This window comes from Rhinoderma darwinii, chromosome 7, assembly GCF_050947455.1.
Source record: "Rhinoderma darwinii isolate aRhiDar2 chromosome 7, aRhiDar2.hap1, whole genome shotgun sequence".
NCBI classification, from domain to species: domain Eukaryota; kingdom Metazoa; phylum Chordata; class Amphibia; order Anura; family Rhinodermatidae; genus Rhinoderma; species Rhinoderma darwinii.
In genome coordinates, this window is record NC_134693.1 from 117,416,167 (window position 1) to 117,436,609 (window position 20,443).

The 20,443-nt window shown below is 41.2% G+C and overlaps 1 protein-coding gene across 10 annotated transcripts in view; it reads left to right on the plus strand.

The window, feature by feature from the left end:
• Positions 1-20,443, plus strand: part of CACNA1D (calcium voltage-gated channel subunit alpha1 D) — a 267,753-nt gene that overhangs the window by 158,488 nt on the left and 88,822 nt on the right. For all 10 annotated transcript variants that reach the window (XM_075833887.1, XM_075833890.1, XM_075833888.1 and 7 more), the window contains exons 10-17: positions 7,062-7,149; positions 9,209-9,235; positions 10,266-10,426; positions 10,865-11,090; positions 11,178-11,385; positions 13,882-14,002; positions 15,554-15,668; positions 17,844-17,913. In XM_075833887.1, coding sequence (XP_075690002.1) covers positions 7,062-7,149; positions 9,209-9,235; positions 10,266-10,426; positions 10,865-11,090; positions 11,178-11,385; positions 13,882-14,002; positions 15,554-15,668; positions 17,844-17,913 — 1,016 coding nt within the window. The remainder of the gene's footprint in view (positions 1-7,061; positions 7,150-9,208; positions 9,236-10,265; positions 10,427-10,864; positions 11,091-11,177; positions 11,386-13,881; positions 14,003-15,553; positions 15,669-17,843; positions 17,914-20,443) is intronic.

Consider the following 20,443-nt stretch of genomic DNA (forward strand, 5'->3'; position numbering starts at 1 on the left):
AGGTAAAACGTTCAGGACGCAGTTAGGGAGGAGCCATTCATAGGAGAGACACATTATTAACGCACATCATCCCTTGAGCGCTTGCTCGTTTGTTTCCAGAACTGCCATTAAACAAAATGGAGAGCGCCGCGCGCACGAGCGACCCCCTCTCCACTAGTCCCTGTCTGAATTCTGCAGCCAGTGGCCGCTGCATTGGGCAAAATGGGGGTCGGAAGACCCCTGCTCTCAAAATACGTGCGGGTCTCCGAGGTGGGACCCCGCATCTATCAGACATTTATGGCATAGCCTATGGTATGCTATAAATGTCTAACATAGGAAAACCCCTTTAAGCGTATCGGTGCTCTCTTCTAACGAGCTCTGCAAAATCAGGACAGGCTTCCAACCCCTGAATGTAAACAGTGAATGTTTATATTCACTGACAGCTAGCAACGATCTTAAAAACAGTGCAGAATTCCGATACAAATGATATTAGTTAGTTGCATAACTCTTCATTATAGAATGAGTATGGTTTATCTACAGGAAATCCCTTTAAGGTGGGCTATGCTAGTTTGAGGTTAATATATAATATCCCTTGTGACCTATGTGATAGGGTGATATTACATTTAGTATATGGTGATCCAGGGTGTGTTAAGGGTTAATAATGATAATATTTCAAGCAATCTGTGGTGGTTTTTCCTTGTGTTCAAGAATATTGAAGTGGTTAAAATTAAACTAATATTCCCATGGCCTCTAATAGGGAAAAGGTTGTTGGTTATATCTCCGCTGGTCTAGGGCAATGACGGGATTTATGGAAACATTTCTGATGGTCTCTGACAGCTGCACATTTGTTTCTATGACCCCATAAGGGAATGGTCTGGGGACGCCAGTGTAATAACAACTATATTGGTTGTCACCCAGTTTTCACAAAAACAGCTATAACTATGGAAGAATAAAATCTAAATCAACAACTTTAGTAAGAAATCTGGGTTCTAAATTTACTGGTATGTCAGAATCTCACAACTTCATTTAGTTTCTTCTCTTTTATATGTAAAATATAAGCAAGACACAATTCCTTGTCATGTATGTATAAATGATCTTAAAAGATCATTTACTCAGGCCAATAATCGCCTGAACGATCGTTCTTATGAATGCTCGTTCAAAATGAGCCGACAATCACACAGGAGATGTGCAGTTGACAATGGTGCAAACTGAGGGGAACCGAACAAGTGTTTTTACGATCGTTTGTCCCGACCCGTGTAAAGGGCCTGTTAATGTTCCCCGATTGACTTGTTAGATCGTCGATTGGTGCTCATTATAGGCAGAAATTTGCCCGTGTTATCCAGTCTTGAGTGTGCCTTGAAACAACCAAAACAGTATCCAAGATTCTAAGATACATAGTGAATGTCATACACCCATGATGAAGATGATCCTTACAGGTCTATAATACAATTTGTGGGAAAGCACTTCAACGCGCTGTGTATTCAAATCAAAAAGAAAAGGGGTCAAAATTGTTCTAAGATGGAGCAATTTTCCAGTCCTGTGCTTGGGCAAAAGTCAGGTATTATGTATTATGCTTGTCAGATAGCTCTCTCCTGATAGAATTGGGTTATTTAGCGATACGGGACCTATTTATGGGCCTCCTTTAACTTTTATGTCCCCCCAATACAAGGACATAAAGGACATTTCTTGGCTTGAATACTAGAATACTGTAGATTTTGCGGCCATGGGATAAAATCAGATGGGACCTTAATGGAGCGCTAGACTAGAAGCCCACATAAAAAAACTTCTGTATTCAGCCAACTGCATCCATTTACTTATGGGAAGTGTCACATCTTAAAGGGGTTGTGCGGGCACGGACTGTTTTTTAATACTGATGACCTATCCACAGGATAGGTAATCAGTGCATTGCATAGCGGCAGTACTGCAGCTCAGCCGCTATATTGTGTCCAGGGCCATCTGCTTCCTGCACGGACATCCGGTGTCCAGAGGCAGCTGATCGGTGCGGGGTCCTGTGGATAGGTCATCAGTATGAAAAGCCGGTTCGTGCCCGGACAACCCCTTTAGGTTTTGAATGGAGTCATTGGCCATTTTTGATCATATAGGGAGCAATGTCTCGGACTCTTAGTATAAAGCCATCAAAAGTGTCTTCTTAATTCTTAAATAGCCGTATGTCATAGTTTATAGTGTCCCTGCGTTTTACACGACACTTCTCCCTATGTTATACATACCCTACGCTTTAAGTGTATCGCTAATCTCCACTTTGAGATAAAACTTCTCTTTAGAAACTTGCCACAGATCTGAGGCTGCCAGGAATGCTGCCAAATAGGCTTAGTAAAATAGTATTATTTTCCTTTAAATCTCTAAAACCCCTAATCCTTCAAGCTGATATATTCCCAAGTTTGCTGCCAGTACAAAAACCTTGTCGTATTTACTTGCAATGAAATGGCATCAACAGCGATGTTTTTAAATAGTTGGTTGCATGTGTGTCTTTTCTGTGATGTTGCTTATTAAGTTATTAAGAGTTTTTACACCGCAAATTCTATTTGCATATATAACCTTTCAAAAACCAGAGAACTTGTCCAAAGTGTGGGACTGCCAAAACTACTTGTCCCTTCCCTGCTTTCAGCTCAATGCCAGTTTGGAGGTATAAAGGGTGAAGATTTAAAGGGAGTGGAAATAAAGAGTGATCCATTACAGCGACCTGTAATACAATTCACACATTTCAGTGCAGAACTTTTCAGAGAATACTAAACTAAACAATGGGGGTGTTGTTCGTTAGAAAAACAAATTTGTCTCAAGTCATTACATTCAGGGATGTTAAAGGAGCTGTCTCATTAAGACAATACTTTTTCAGGAATCTTATTAGGGATTATTGACATCATGAAGGAGGGTCCCCTGCTCTGGATGCTTTATGAACCGGAATGGATCGCATCTAGGTATCGGCATTTCCCTCTCTCACTAACCCGGCCGCTCCATGTATTACATGGATTGCCATGTTAGGGTATGTTCACATGACAGCGTCCGTAACGGCTGAAATTACGGGGATGTTTTCAGGAGAAAACATCCCAGTAATTTCAGCCGTAACGGCATGTGCAGGCGCTTGAACGCCGCGTCCATTACGGACGTAATTGGCGCTGCTTTTCATTGGAGTCAATGAATAACGGCTCCAATTACGCCCCAAGAAGTGACAGGTCACTTCTTTGACGCGGGCGTCTATTTACGCGCCGTCATTTGACAGCGGCGCGTAAATATACGCCTCGTGTGAACAGACAAACGTCAGCCCATTGCTTTCAATGGGCAGATGTTTGTCAACACTATTGAGGCGCATTTTTCGGACGTAATTCAGGGCAAAAATGCCCGAATTACGTCCGTAATTAGTGTGTGTGAACATACCCTAATACTACATTACCCCTGCAGCAGCGGTTGCAGAAGAATGTTATCACCCCGAGTGATAACAGCTGATTGTCGGGGGGTCCAAAAGTCTGGCACGATTTATTGGGTGATAACCATGCTGGCTTGATTTTAAAAAGTGGCTGAGTTAATGAGACAACCACTTTTAAGGGTTCTCCACTTTGGACAATCCCTACTTGTTGGAAGAGTAGGCTGATCACAAAGTGTACCCCTTCTGGAACCCTAGCAATCAGCTAGTATCTGTGGGGAAACCTGACCGTAAGTTTTCAATTTTCCTGCAGCACCACCAAAGGGGAAATTAAGCATTACACAGTACCCATTCAAATCAATGGGTTGTCTGGGGTCCTCCAGAGCGAGACACTCTCTTTGTAACCATTCTCCATTCTGGCCAAGAGATTACGATACTACACAGGGGATCCACCTCTATTAACTCAGAATTCCCTAATAGGGTTTATGAAAACTGTTCAAAACTAAACAACCCCTAATCACTGTCCCCGATTAGTCGGCAACATGAAGGAAGACACTGAATAATATAAACTTGTGCCTACACTGAATGCTTTGAGCCATTCATAGGCTAATATAGGCATTGTGCCCATGCTTGGTTTAGTTGCCAACCTCTTTTTATTTTTATTATTATTATTATTATTATTTATTTGGAAGGGGATTGTCGTGGAAATCCATCGCTCAAAATATATTAGACTGAAATTCATACGAGTCCAAACAGACTCTCAAGGCCAGACCCCATTAGTCAGTATCCTAATTAGGCTATTTCACCGATATATATCGAGAGAGGAGAAGAAAACACACAGACACGCTGATATGTTCAAAATGCTCCTCTGAAGGATTTATTACCAAACTCAAACTGTTAAACTGAAATTCAGAAGGGGTGTAGGCTTGAGGTAAACCAATCAGAGACAATGTAACAGTATTTGTTATTCAGTAAAAAGCATACAATAAAATACATCCCAGATACATCATTATAATTCTTCACACATTAGGTTTTGCAGGTGGCCTTATCTCTTTTGGACAGAATATTCCCGTGGAGATGGGGGAGACCTTCCTTCACGCATACTTGCCACCCTCCCATCTCCCTCCCTGTCCATTCTTTACCAACTTTGCATGGGAACCAAGGTCAAAGATAAAACATACGAAATCAACATTACTTGTATTAAAGGAACAATTACTTTTCTATTCACTACAATAAAACCAAGATGGGAACTCCAGACAAGATGGCTGCTGCACGAAACTAAATCATTTAAACATTATCATCACTTTCACATATTACATATCTTAGTAATTCGGCCTCCTGCTTGATAATTCACAATGTAATTTCATACAGAGAATATAAGCAAATAAATCATCCTTCACAGGATCATAAGACAAAATGGTTAAGGACCTCTGCCCTATGATAGTATAATCTTAGATGAGGAGTTAATGTACTAAGACCTAAGAAAATCTCTGATCTAAGCGAAGGCAATCAAAAGGTAAGAAAAGGTAAGGAAGCCCGTTTGACCAGGTTGTAAGACTGGTTGACTTTGTAATCTCTAGTGGGCTACATACTAGTCCTTCTCAATGAATTAGAATATCATAAAAAAAAATATTTCAGTAATTAAAAAAGTGAAACTCATATGTTCTATAGATTCGTTACACACAGAGTGATCTATTTCCAGCTTTTTTTTCTTTTAATGTTTGTGATTATGGTAACAATTAATGAAAACCCAAAATTTAGTGTCTCAGAAAATTAGAAATAAGCCCAATTTCAAAAATGATTTTTAATACCGAAATGTTGTCCTACTGAAAAGTATGTACAGTATCTGCCCTCAATACTTGGTCGGGGCTCCTTTTGCATGAATTACTGCATCAATGCGGCGTGGCATGGAGGCGATCAGCCTGTGGCACTGCTGAGGTGTTATCAATGCAGCGTGGCATGGAGGCGATCAGCCTGTGGCACTGCTGAGGTGTTATCAATGCGGCGTGGCATGGAGGTGATCAGCCTGTGGCACTGCTGAGGTGTTATCAATGCAGCGTGGCATGGAGGCGATCAGCCTGTGGCACTGCTGAGGTGTTATCAATGCGGCATGGCATGGAGGCGATAAGCCTGTGGCACTGCTGAGGTGTTATCAATGCGGCGTGGCATGGAGACGATCAGCCCGTAGCACTGCTGAGGTGTTATGGAAGCCCAGGTTGCTTTGATTGCGGCCTTCAGCTCGTCTGCATTGTTGGGTCTGGTGTCCCTCATCTTCCTCTTGACAATACCCTGTAGATTCTCTATGGGGTTTAGGTCAGGTGAGTTTGCTGGCCAATCAAGCGCAGTGATATTGTGGTTATTACACCAGGTATTGGTACTTTTGGCAGTGTGGGCAGGTGCCAAGTCCTACTGGAAAATGAAATCTGCATCTCCATATATTTGTCAGCAGAGGGAAGCATGAAGTGCTGTAAAATTTCCTGGTAGACGCTGCACTGACTCTGGACTTGATATAACACAGTGGACCAACGCCAGCAGATGACACGGCCCCCAAACCATCACTGACTGTGGAAACTTCACACTGGACCGCAAGCAACTTGGATTAATGCCTCTCCACTCTTCCTCCAGACTCTGGGACCTTGATTTCCCAATGAAATGCAACATTGACTTTCTTCTAAAAACAGGACTTTGGACACTGAGCAACAGACCAGTCCTTGTAAAGGCTTAGGAAACCTTTGCAGGGGTTTTGTGTTGATTCGCTGATTATAGTGTTACACCATACGGCTACAATCTGCATCTTTTATCCAATATTCAAATTTTCTGAAAGACTAAATTTTGGGTTTTCATTAACTGTTAGCCGAAATCATCAACATTAAAATAAAAAAATGCTGGAAATAGATCACTCTGTGTGTAATGAATCTATATAATATAGGAGTTTCACATTTGAATTGAATTACTGAAATAAACTTTTTGATGATATTCTAATTCATTGAGAAGGACTAGTAGAAGAGAGGGGGCTCCATACCAAAGGTCAAAATGAACCCTTTAATATGGTGCTGTTTTTTTTTTTATCCAGGACCGAAGGACAAGATGTTTGTTTCCCTCCCCACATGGGCCCATTCCTCACACCCTTACTTGCTAATAATGCAGTCCTTCTGGAGAGGGGGGTCCTGCACAGGTTCTTGACCCCCAGTAGCATAGAGGATAAGACAAACCAGGGCTGGTCCCCCTCTCTCCAAGGTCTTCTCTGTTTTCTTTGCTGTGTTGTGTGGTTTGTAGTGTTTTGAATACTGAATATAGAGATCATATTGAACCAGAAATATCATTTGTTTATGTTCTTGACAAATATCGGGAGTAAATATAATTAGCTCATTAACATTAGTGTTGCTTGGTGACACAGTGATTGGCATTTTAATTAAACCAAATGACACTTCTAGACTCTTCAGTTACAACTAAATAGCAAAAATGCCATAAAAAGGTTAATCATTGTTTTCCTGCAGCAGAAATTATAACAGAGTTATGAAACAATCCATTTTTCTGCTGCAGATATTGTCCAATGAGAATGATATATAGTTTCATTTAAGATCTCTCCTGATGAGCCTGTTTATTCAGTTTTTAGAGTAATGTGCAGTATATCTGCCTACTACATATATATGGGTGCAATCTACAGGAGGGATGTAATTAAAACCATGTTTCTTTTGTACAGCGAGTATGCCAACAAGCGAGACAGAATCTGTAAATACTGAAAATGCCGCTGCGGAAGCTGAGAATGCCGGGTGCTGTGGTAGTATGTGGTAAGTTCAGGAAGTTCCTGTTACAAAAAGATCCGATATATCGGCAAACTGATTTAAAATAAATGGGTAAATCCATAACTATATGTTTATATACCTAGCAGGGTGATCCTATCTATATTTTAGTATGTCTTGGAACTAGAAAATACATATTTTAGTGATCGCAACCCTTCTAGTGCACCAATGCTGGCATGTACCAAACTTTTAGGCATGTATTTTTTTTTTTTCCAATTAGCTACAGATTGGCAGGATTAAAAAAGAAAGGCAGATGCTGATAACTCTTCTTTCAGTGTTTCGGAGGTCATAAGCCTTCCAGCGCTACATATCTGCTGCCTAAATTAGGCACTTGGCACCTATGGGACACAACGGGAGCACCTAAAGGGAGTTGATCCCTTGAAGGGGGAGGCACTAAAGAGAGCACCTTGGGTGCAGGCACAGTTATTGGTTTTGCTGCTCACTTTAAGGTTTTGGGACCAAAACCTGCATGATCCAGCTAATAACAATCACATCTAAGTTTCAGCCGAGCCATCAGTCCAACTGATCTGACGGAATCGGCTTTTATTGCAAGATACAGCTTACACGTATACAGGATACATACTGTAGAATCTATATCTCAAAAAATTCTACTTTTTAAAAAAAATAAAAACCAATGTGAAAGTTACTCCAAATCACCTTAAACATTGTTTTAGTAGAAAAAAAAAGTTCAAATGTGTACATAGCCTTTAAGATATACAGTATGTTGCTTAATACATTGGTAAACTAATGAATAGAATTTGGATGATTTTCGTATGGATACATTGCAATAGATTGTTATTTGAAAAATCAGAATTTCACGAATTATCAACATTCCACAATTAAAATCTTCATAAACTGTTAGGTAACTAAAGGCCCTATTACACCGGCGCTCGTTTGCTTTTTTTCACAAGGAGTTATGTATGGGGACAAGCGCTCGTTACTTCGATCGCCTGTTACTCCGATTGCTCGTCCTCATGCATTATTATGTCGGCAGCGCGTCTCCCTGTTTATACAGGGAGATGTGCCTCCGACAACGACAGTAAAATGCTCGTTCATCTGTTGATTGCTGCCCTATTTACACAGGGCAGTTATCGTCAACGAGCATTATATGAACGCTTGTCTGCCGATAATTGCCCAGTGTAAAAGGGCCTTTAGTCAATACTTTTCTTATCTTTTACTGATCATTGCCGTCTCTATTCCTGTCTAAAGCTAAACTAAGAAATCTGATGGTTTCATCTTTCCAAAGAGCAGTGCATTGTGGGAGCTTAGAGTTAAGCTGTTCGGTCACATGTCTGACAGTGGAGTAGAGCTAAACTGATGTCTGTTTCCAAGGGCAACCAACAGAGTTTTTAAAGCAGCCATATTTATGAATAGGGAAAATCAGTTCAAAAGCTTTACAAAGTTATTCACCTTTTTAAGTACATTTAAAGGGAAATGTTTGGTAAAGGCAGAATTATAGTATATGTAACAATTCCACCCAAACCATAAAAAGAGAAATATACTAGTTACTCAAGTTAGAAAAATAGCCAAGTAAAGTTTAATAATTGTTTGGTATGAGTTATTGGCATTGCGGTCAGCCATTTTTTTAAATAAAACGTGACAACAGAAAGTGCAGCCGAACTGATTTATTTAGATTTTTAGAAACTGACAATTAGCCATCATCTTGTCAATATGTTCATGTGGCTTTGCTGTCCATAGCAACCAGAGTTTGTTTCATTTAGTTTAGAAAAGCTGAGTTCTGATTGGTTGTTATGGGCTGCATGGTTTTGATACATAAGGCCTTATATGTTTTTATTCTTCTTGTTTTGTTTCCACTTCAAATAGACTAAAAAATATACAATCTTCCCTTCCATCAAATACTTATTGCAGTCTTTAAAGTCCTTGTTAGGTCAACATTTGGGACTCCTTTATAGACTGATTGTTTAGTTTACAAGGAGCATTGTCCCATGTCTGACAGTATCCCAGGGGTCTGTTCATATTCAAGTTTAATGTGTCTGGGTTGACATGCCATAGCGCTAACAATCTCATTTTATTTCTTTTATTGCAGTCAGTCCATTTCCAAGTCTAAATTCAGGTATGTCTGCGCGCTAGCCACATTATCTTGTTTGAAAGTTAACCCTTAGGCCGGGCCTACACGTAGTGTAAATACTACGGATTTCATTTCGAAAAATCCCCAGCGTATTACAGTAGCAGCAAAGTGGATGAGATTTGAACAAATTTCATCCACCCGCTGCGTAAAAAACCTGCTGAAAAACCGTTCATAAATTGACATGTGGTGCGTTTTTTTAATCCGCAGCATGTTAATTTATGTTGTAGAATCGCTTCATTCCTGTTGTGGGTTTTCCCCATTGAATTCAATGGGGGGAGGGCGGTAAAAGCAGCAACAAATGGCTGGAAAAAATCTGAATCCACCGCAGAAAAGCAACTCAGAAAAAAAAAAAATCTCCTACTTACCCAGAATTCTGTGCTACTTCATCCAGGCCGGCCCCCTAGGATGACGTTTCAACCCATTTGACCACTGCAGCGGTCACATGGGATGAAACGTCATCCCAGGAGGCCGGGCTGCAGGAGGTCAGAGGGACGCGTCGCCATGGCTACGGGTAAATATACGTTTTTTGTGATTTTTTTTTTACCTGATATTTTCCATTGCGGACATTCCTGCTGAAAAACACAATTTGGTGCGGTTTTCTGGCCGGAATTCCCTTCGGCGTCCAGGTAGGATACGGTGTGTACTCCTACGCAGCGTATCCGCCCTGTGTGAACATAGCCCAAATATGAACTTCCGCAAAGTTTTTCTTTTTTATTGTAAATAATAAACTGGAGGGTCGCTGATATGTGAACGAACCTTGAGTTGGACATCTATGTTGTATGTCTTCCCAACCATTTCCTGGGCGGAAACCAATTTCGTCTTGCTGCCCCCTTTGAGAGTCGTCTATTAATATGTATCTGTGTTATAAGTCCATGTTATGCCCATATATCACTTGCCAGAAATCCAATTGGATCCCATTTGATCTAAAACATTAACCTGTTTTTATTCTGTATCATTTACTGTATCATTTGAATGTTATTGTTGTGACAATTTCTTACAATTTGTCTTCTATTAGTCGACGCTGGCGTCGGTGGAACCGGTTTAATCGGAGGAGGTGTAGAGCTGCAGTAAAATCTGTTTCATTTTACTGGCTGGTTATCATCTTGGTTTTTCTCAACACTTTAACGATCTCATCTGAGCACTACGATCAGCCTATGTGGTTGACGCAAATACAAGGTACAAGAATATAATGATCAGTTTAGAATTTTATTTTAGAATATTATTTTATACTAGCTTGGCGTTGTGAATAGAAGTGTTTTTGTCAGCATCATATGTCAACATCATACACTTCTATTCACAACGCCCAGCTAGTAAAACAAGTAAACACGCCCAGTTGGAAATAAGAGAAAACACGCCCAGTTGTCTATTAGAAAGGCTCATTTGCATAAATATAAAATTGCTCATAACTTGGCCAAAAATGATCGTTTTAAAAAAAACAAAAAACGTTACTGTTATCTACATTGCAGCGCCGATCACATGCAATAGGAGATAGGGATTTGATAATCTGGTGACAGAGCCTCTTTAATGGGTGAAATGCTGGTGACTGGTTCCCTTTAAGCTACAGTTGAACACACAGGGGTCCTCATGAGATCTTATTAGGTTTCTGTCTTGCAGATATCGCAAATAAAGTCCTCCTGGGTTGTTTCACCTGTGAGATGTTGGTGAAGATGTACAGCCTGGGCCTTCAAGCGTACTTTGTCTCCCTGTTCAATCGATTTGACTGCTTTGTGGTCTGTGGAGGTATCACTGAAACCATCCTAGTGGAGCTGGAGATTATGTCCCCACTGGGGATATCTGTGTTTCGATGTGTCAGACTCTTACGAATCTTTAAAGTGACCAGGTAATCTAAAGGGTGTGGTCATTTTATGTCGTCTTCTCTTTTATCTGCCATTCATTTACTAATAGCGCTCCTTCTTTTCATTTCCAGGCACTGGGCTTCCCTCAGCAATCTTGTAGCATCGCTCTTAAATTCTATGAAATCCATTGCTTCCTTATTGCTCCTTCTTTTCCTCTTCATCATTATTTTCTCCCTTCTTGGTATGCAACTGTTCGGGGGCAAGTTTAACTTTGATGAAACGCAGACGAAAAGAAGCACCTTTGATAACTTCCCCCAGTCTCTTCTAACGGTATTCCAGGTATGTAGCGTTCTATATGAAGAAACATACCGTATGTCAAGGTCTTTTCCACTTTACACCATGCAGCCATTATATTAAAACCATAGACAGGTGAAGTGAATAAAAGCACCTACATTGGGCACGTGAGCATCAGAACTGGACCATGGAGCAATGGCAGGAGATGGCCTGGTCTGATGAATCATGTTTTCCTTTACATCATGTGGCAGTCGGGTTCCTGTATAGCGCTTATCTGGGAAAGAGATTGGACCAGGATGCAGTGTAATACTCTGGACAATGTTTTTCTGGGAAACCTTGGGTCCTGGCATTCATGTGGATGTTGCGTTGAGGTGGCCTCCAAATTCCGCAGTTCCCAATTCGATCGAGCATCTGTGGGATGTGCTGAAAAATCAAGTCCAATCCGTGGAGGCCCCACCTCACAACTTACAGGATTTAAAGAATCTGATGCTAAAGGCCCTATTACACCAGCCGATTTTGGCCGTTGCAGCGAGCGCCGATCAACGAGACAGCTCCTTGATCGGCGCTCGTTTGCTCCTGTCACACGGAGCTATGGATGGGGACAAGTGGTCGTTACTCCGATTGCTCGTCGTCATACATTATTATCATGTCGGCAGCGCGTCTCCGCTGCGATGTGCTGCCGACAATGATAATATTAAACTTTTTAAAAACGATCTGATCAGCAGATGAACCAGCATTTGATCGTTCATCTACTGATCGCTGCCCTGTTTACACAGGACAATTATCAGCAACGAGCGTTTTATGAACGATCGTTTGAACGATATTCGCCCAGTGTAAAGTGGCATATTATGTTCTGCCCGGTTCTTACGGAATATGAAAATTGTAGGCATATGAAGGTAAAATAGGGTCTTACTACGAGGGTTGTACGGATCCATAATATGGTCATGTGGTGTGTGGTAGGGAATAGGGGATCTATTTTACTTTCCCCCTTAGGTAGCAGAAGGTCGGGATTCACCTCTATTTATTTATGTGAAGCACAATATAGTCATTTATCACTGCAACGTCAAATTTTTGTTCTGTTTTTTTTTTTTTTTTTATTATACGAACACTAAGGACTTTGTGTAGCACGTAAATAATTTTCTTTTGTCATTTCTTTTTGCATTGTGTATTTTTATAGCCATTTTGTGCATCTGAATGAGATGAATAGCTCCTTTTTTTTTTTTTTATAGCCATTGTACTATTGCCATGTTTATTTTGAGGGAGACAGAACTTGACTGCCACAGATTCATTGTGTGCTATTCTCGTGTTGTTAGAAGCGTCTGATCAATGAAACAAAGCCTGGTTTTAATTAGTTGTGCACTTTCCTCTAACCTGTAGTACAATGCTTTACATTTTAAATTATTTCACATTAAAGGCACTTTCCTTTAAAGGAACTTTAAAGGGACAATTAAATTAAGCGCACAAGAGGCCATAATTTCGATTTAGTTCTCTTTGTTGACTTGAAGTTATGTCACATGATCTGGGTATACTTGCTCAAACCCCCCTCCACGTAAAACATCCTGGAAAATATGTATTGCAATATTTGACTGTCTGTATTTACTTGTCGATATCATTTTCTAGGGCTGAAATGGAAAATCATTGTAATCCTGTAAATATATATACAATGTAATGTGTATGGACAGCTTAAAGTTAATGTCCGTCCTAGATTGTATGCTGATTAATTTCTTAATTATCTTTATATTTTATATTTTTTTCTGTTACAGAAAAGATAAATGCCTAATTACCTACATCCACCACTAGGGTGAGCATACTGTGTTATTGCGTTCAATATATAAATAGTATGCAGTAAGCTCTTAAGCTCCCTCTAGTGGTGGCTGCAAGTACCTAGGCACTTATCATTTAAAGGGTAACTAACCTATCAGAAAACTTCTGACATGTCATAGTGACATGTCAGAAGTTTTGATCGGTGGTGGTCTGAGCACTGTGACCTGAAATGAAGCAACAGAAGCGCTGGGATGAGTGCTGAGCCGCTTGGTTTCTGATCGGCTTTTCTTGGAAAGCCGATGTAGCGATGTAGAAAGTCTATTGGCCCCTACACTGTTAGATTGGCTATTCCGAAAAAAGCCGATCAGAAACAAATCGGCTCAGCACCCGAGCCCTTCTGCTGCTTAGTTTTAGCGATCCGTGGGGAAATGTCACTATGACATGTCAGACGTTTTCTGAAAAGTTAGTTACCCTTTAACTCCATGTCTATGCAGGAGATTTGGAGCTTTGTATCGGAATAAACTGACCTCTATAAATATATTAAGAAATTAATCAGCACAGACTGAGGTTGTCATCCAGCGTGTGATATTTTAGAACGGTACCTTTAAATGTACTCCCAGTATCGTTATTTCATCACTTTGTGGTACTGGTGCGGAACTAATTCTATGCTACTGATTCTTGTGGTTAAAAAAGTTTTAATAATATTAACAAGTTTCCTCATTAGTGAGATTGTTGTGAAAATCTGAAATATGATGGCATGGCCTCCTTCTTTTTTAGATACTAACAGGAGAAGACTGGAATGCTGTGATGTATGATGGGATCATGGCATATGGCGGGCCATCTTCTTCAGGCATGATTGTGTGTGTGTACTTCATCATACTGTTTATCTGTGGTAACTGTATCCTTCTATAAAGACTTATAACAAGCTCCTCATATTGTAAGTATCTGCACAATCTTTGTGTTAATCTTTGAGTCAATTTTTTAAAAAACATTAGAGACCTATCCGTGTTTGACAACCCTGCCTTAATGACAGTCACGGGGATAGCAAATTGACAGCAGCAACTATGAAGCCTAAGTGAGTTCATCCTTATACACCATTTTGGTTTTTCGGTGTAAAATAATTCATAATTCGGAGCTATTTCATTTAACATATGTATATAGCGACTAGAGCTTTGTTTTTCTGATACAGAGCTCCAAATCCACGTCATAGATTTTGGTTTAAAACATAACTGGCTGTCTGTGGCCACCTCAAGGGGGTGCTGATGAGCTTACTGCATACTGCTTATACATTTAACTGCATAATAAAACCGTATGCCCAAGCTCCCCCTAGTGGTGGTTACAGGCAGACAAAATGTTGGGTTTTAAATCTATTTAGCTGATTTGAAGCTCTGATTGCTAGAAAAATATATTAAGAAATTAAACAGCACAGAATTTTAAACCCTACCATGAAATGGTATTAAAAGGTGGACATTCACTTTAAAGTGCTTATAGTGGTTATCACTTCCCTTTTGTCTGATACTGCAGTAAAGGGGCTCTGGAGCCCCAGCATTTGCTACGTCCCCTTCATTCTGCTGAACATGGGGGTCCTGCGGTCGGACTCTTGCCAATCACACATATAATAATCTTATTTCTTGGAAAACACCTATAAATTTTGCCAAGTCTCCTTAGGCTGGGTTCACAGAGTTTTTTGCAGGAGGAAAATCTGCCTAAAAATTCCGTTTGCACAGCGATTTTCGTAACTTTTTTTGCCCGCGGCCATTTAGCGCCACGGGCAAAAAACGCCGCAAAATACGCCTCTTCTGCCTCCCATTGATGCCAATGGGAGGTCAGAAGCGGAAACGCCCGAAGATAGGGCATGTCCGTTTTTACCGCAAGTCGGTTTTTCCGGCCTTTTTTCTGCCGTTTTTTGGCGTGTTTTCCGACGTGGTTTCCGCGTCATAAAACGTGTCAAGGAACTCAGTGGGAACTGGCCCTCAGAGAGTAATATGCGACAGGCTGGTTCCTAGGGATGTATTACCTGATAACCTCATTGAAAATACTGTGGTTGTTAGGCAGTGTATCCTTAGCAACTAGATTGACAAATATGTCAAGCTCAAAGCTGGATCGGCACCGCGCTTGTTACAGGGAAAGGAGGCCCGGCAGGACTCAAACTACACCTTTATCTATCGCTTATTGACATATGAACCAGATTTTTGTAAAAAATTAATTTAGTTGGAGAACCGCTCTAATCTTAATACTTAGCAACAAATCAATAGTTATAATCCCAACCAGTATGTAATTGCAAACTCCTACTGAAACACTATGTTGATATTGAATATTCAGACTCCTAGGCTAGGGACATCACAGGAGAGGACAATGTCGTGTCTTCATTGACGTCCTGTATTCATGGATGATTCATGAAAACAATCTGTACATGTAGCGAGTACCTTCCTGAATTCACGCACAACAGATATTCTACTAAATGTCTTCTTGGCCATTGCTGTGGATAATCTGGCAGATGCCGAGAGTCTGAACACTGCTCAGAAAGAAGCTGCTGAGGAAAAGGAGAAGAAAAAGAGCGCAAGGTACAGCGTGCGATAAAGAGGGCAAATACAATACTGGAAATTTGTAGTGGGAATGGAAGCAATGTTTTTACCCCTATGTACTCCTATTAAAATCTATAGTGCAGCTCAAGAATCGAAGCCGATATCGTATTTCACACTAGTTTTTATAAATAATTCCTACTTAGACATTCTCTACAGCTGTACCTGTGTCCCCTAGTATAATTTCCATTAGTGGGCCCATGGTACCCCTGTCCAATGCTGACTAGGACGTTGTGTCTGGAGATCACATTGGTTCCTTTGTCGTATAAGGGGGAGTTCACACGGCGTTTTGTGTTGGGCAGAAAAAATCTGCCTCAAAATTCCTTCTTGAATTCTGAAGCAGATTTTGAATTGGCAGCGTATTTTTCCTTTTTTTTTTTTTTGTGTTTTTGCTGTGTTTTATGTGCTTGTTTTTTGTTGTTTTTTTTGCCGTTGAATATATTGCAAAAACTGCAGTCAAAAACAGCTGCAAAAAACACTCCAAACGAGCGCCACAGTTTTTTTCTGCTTCCATTCATTTTGAGGCAGAAAACCGCTCAATGAAAGAGCATGCCGTTTTTATTTTCCGCGAGCGGCCAAAAGTCAACTGGGAAAAAATAGCCTCTGTTTCCGATTCAAATTAATGGGAGGGGGGGGGGCGATTCGGGGAGTTTCTTTACACGGGACATCTTTTCAAACCACCAACATTGCTGCCTTGAAAAGTTGTACAGTGAGGATCTGAATTTCCATTAGGTAGACCCTCGCTACCAGTGGGGAGGAAATACCGCCCTGCTGGGCAAGAAGTCATTGTTGGCTGGCCACCGCTAGTCTTTTAAAGTGCTAAATGACACTACAAGCAACAATTACCAATTGTGCCAATAATATCTATCATTTTTCCGATGAACATTTTCTTCACACTGCCCAATAATCGCTACGATCTATTGAAAAAAAAAGTTAATCGGAGCGATTGTTGGTTGGTGTAAACGACCTTAAACATTAAATGGGCCTTTCACACTAGATAGAGACCCTCACTGTACAAAGATATACTTTTATAGTGTATATAGTTCCTATACAGCATGATGACATCATGTACCTCCGCATATGACATCTTTGGCGGTTTGGTGGGAGCCCTGCTATACCGTTAATAACTGGACCCTGGGTCTTCAAGCTATGAGAATACAGTAGTTCAACTACATAAAGAGTAAAAATTGTATACATTGGTGAGAATTATTTATTTCTACTGTAGAAAGGTTGTAGAGCCACATATTGTATTATGTAACACACCCGAATAAGATCAGTGCTTTATTTACCGTGAGTTAACAGAATAAGCCCCAACACTTTCATAAACTGCAAAAATAATGCCCCCCCTCGGCTGTGACCTTACACAGGGCATGTTATCTCCCTGAGCCGCAGGTAATCTCTTCAGAGACTCCGTGGGGCTGTATACTTCTGCGCTTGATAGGAATTACACAGCTTAGAACCAGCGTGTAAATGAGCCGCTCTGCTTATTTCATTGCCCCTGATCCACGGCCGGGAATAATGGTATTAACCAGCTTCTCGATTCAGACTATAGGAGACCAGCAAATAAATACCTGTTCCTGGTAACAGTTTGTTCTTGTCACTCAAAAAAATTTTTCAAAAATGACGCCCTCCGGGGTCTGGGTAGAAGATTATTGTAATTATCATTAATTTGCTAAGTGCTGACACACTCTGAAGCAACATTTATAACAATCTCTATTTTTATCAGCTACGACCGCGACTGTGTCATGGAAATCAATGTGTACCTTGTGAGCCCGGCAGCCGCGTACACCATGCAATATTGATGGATTCAGTTCATACAGGCTTTGTTACGGTTTTGAAAGGGTGCCTGGATTTCCCACTATTGCAGGGTAATAGAACACCCTGTAGGCCCGTGGCATTAGTACTGTCTCAGGGGATGACTGTGCTAGTTATGTAGGAGACCGTGACCTATGCACGCTGGCAGCTGAATCAGTGAGGTCAGGGCTGATTTTCAGAGAGATAGTATAGAAAGCAATGTATAATTGGAGATAGCGCCCCAGTCCAATTTGATGGGCTGAATGAGGCGGTAACTACATAAGGCATAGCATTAAAGGGGTTTTACCAGCGTTTTATTTAATGTTTTCAATTTTTCAATATGTGCGCTACTTTTAATTTTAGGAAAGAAAGTCTGGAGAAGAAGGACGGAGATAAGGGGGAGAACAATCGGAAAAAAGCGATTGAGGCAAAGGTGATCAACTATTATTAGCGGGATAAAAAAAATCTTCCAAAAACTGAATGGTTTGCCTGAATGCTCAAAGTACTCCAGTCATTTATAAAGAGAATGTACCAGGGGATTACAATCTCATTATATGGAGGACTATTGAAGACTAGTGGTGGTCTGGAGGTCATTTATCAAAACTGTCTAATGTCTTTGTAGCCCATAGCAACCAATCAGAGCTCAGCTTTCATTTCTCCAGAGTAGCACATCTGATTGGTTGCTATGGGCAACAAAGTATATTATCTTCAGTCAAGCACTGTTACCAGACGTGGGAGCCAGGACTTATGGCATGGGTGAACATTCTCCCAAATAATGAGATTTAATATACAGTAGTAGTAGTATACTTTACACTAAATTTGTAATATAATTTCATTGTATGCCAAGCTTGTTTGCACACCTGGCTGACTCAACAAAATGAAACCTCTTTTTTCTCATTCAAAATAAGTGTAAGGGCATGACCAGACGTGGCGTATTTTTTCCGCCACTGTCCGCATCAATGCCGCACATAATCTGCGTTGCAGATTCTGTGGCGGATCTGCCTAAAATGGGCATTAAATTGATGCGGACTGGCCATTGCGTATTGAGGTGAAAGTACTTCCCTTCTCTCTATCAGTGCAGGATAGAGAGAAGGGGCAGCACTTTCCCTAGTGAAAGTAAAAGAATTTCATACTTACCCGGCCGTTGTCTTGGTGACGCGTCCCTCTCTTGACATCCAGCCCGACCTCCCTGGATGACGCGGCAGTCCATGTGACCGCTGCAGCCTGTGATTGGCCTGTGATTGGCTGCAGCCGTCACTTGGACTGAAACGTCATCCCGGGAGGCCGGACTGGAGGAAGAAGCAGGGAGTTCTCGGTAAGTATGAACTTCTATTTTTTTTACAGGTTGATGTATATTGTGATCGGAAGTCACTGTCCAGGGTGCAGAAACAGTTACTGCCGATCGCTTAACTGTTTCAGCACCCTGGACAGTCACTATTTACTGACGTCGCCTAGCAACGCTGCCGTAATTATGGGTGCACCCACGTAGTCACCCGTAATTACGGGAGTCCCATTGACTTCTATGGGCCTGCCCGTGCCGAAATAACGGCCCGTGATTACGGACGTTATTACGTTAGTGTGTATGGGGCTTCAGTCTGGCTGTAGACCTAGAAATACATAGGTCCAGCCAGAATGAAGAAATGTCATGTTCAAAAAACAAATATGCTCCGCAGCACACAAGACATCTACATAACATCTGCGGACTTCATTGCAGAATTTTGACTCTCCATTGAAGTCAATGGAGAAATTCCGCAACAAGTCCGCGACACGTCCGCAACAACCAGTGTATTCTGCGGACACCAAATTCCGCACTGCAGCCTATGCTACGCAGCGGAATTGTCCGCAACGTGTAAACCAACCTAACGAAAAAGGTGTGGAAAGCTATGGAGAAACGTGTACGCTGCAGAATTCCAGAGCAATTCCGCCACGTCTGGTCATGCCCTAAGGGTTCACACGACCACTTTTCAGGCGTAATGGAGGCATTTTTCACCTCGAATTACGCCTGAAAAGACGGCTCCAATACGTCGGCAAACATCTGCCCATTGCTTGCAATGGGTCTTACGATGTTCTGTGCAGACGAGCTGTCATTTTATGCGTCGCTGTCAAAATACGGCACGTAAAATGACGGCTCGTAAAAAAAAGTGCAGGACACTTCTTGGGACGTTTTTGGAGCCGTTTTTTCATAGACTCTATTGAAAACAGCTCCAAAAACGGCCGTAAAAACGCTGCGAAAACGCTGCGAAAAGCGCGAGTTGCTAAAAAAACTTCTGAAAATCAGGAGCTGTTTTCCCTTGAAAACAGCTCCGTATTTTGAGAAGTTTTTGACTCCACGTGTGAACATACCCTAAGGAGAGTGAACACACGTCTTGTTTTCTACGAACTCAAATATTTATGAGGCTCACACAACATTTAGACCTTTATCAGTAAGGGTATGTTCACACGCAAACTCAAAAACTTCTAAAAATATGGAGCTGTTTTCAATGGAAATTCTGCTCCAAAAAACGCCTCAAGAAGTGACATGCACTTATTTTTACGAAGCGTCTTTTTACGCTCCGTATTTTAAAACAGAGGCGTAAAAAGACGCCCCGTATGAACTAAATGCTGTTTTCCCATTTCATTTCAATGGGCAGATGTTTGTAGGCATCCAGCTTCCGTTTTTTCAGGCATAAACCCCCCCGAAATACGCCTGAAAACACTGCGTGTGAACACACCCTAACACATCTGGATCACCTTCACTGAATCACGAGTAAAGCCCGCTACAATTCATATTTCCACGTATGCCGGTGTGTGTGATCTTACCAGAGAAAGCGTACGTGAACCTTCCCTACGTTACATACAAAAGCTTCCCCCTCTGTTATTTAAAATACATCTTAGGCCTCATTCATATCTACGTTGAAGGCTCCTCTAGAGGCCTCCGTCACAGATCCGGCTGAAATGACCTGAAACAATAGAGCAGCATTCTG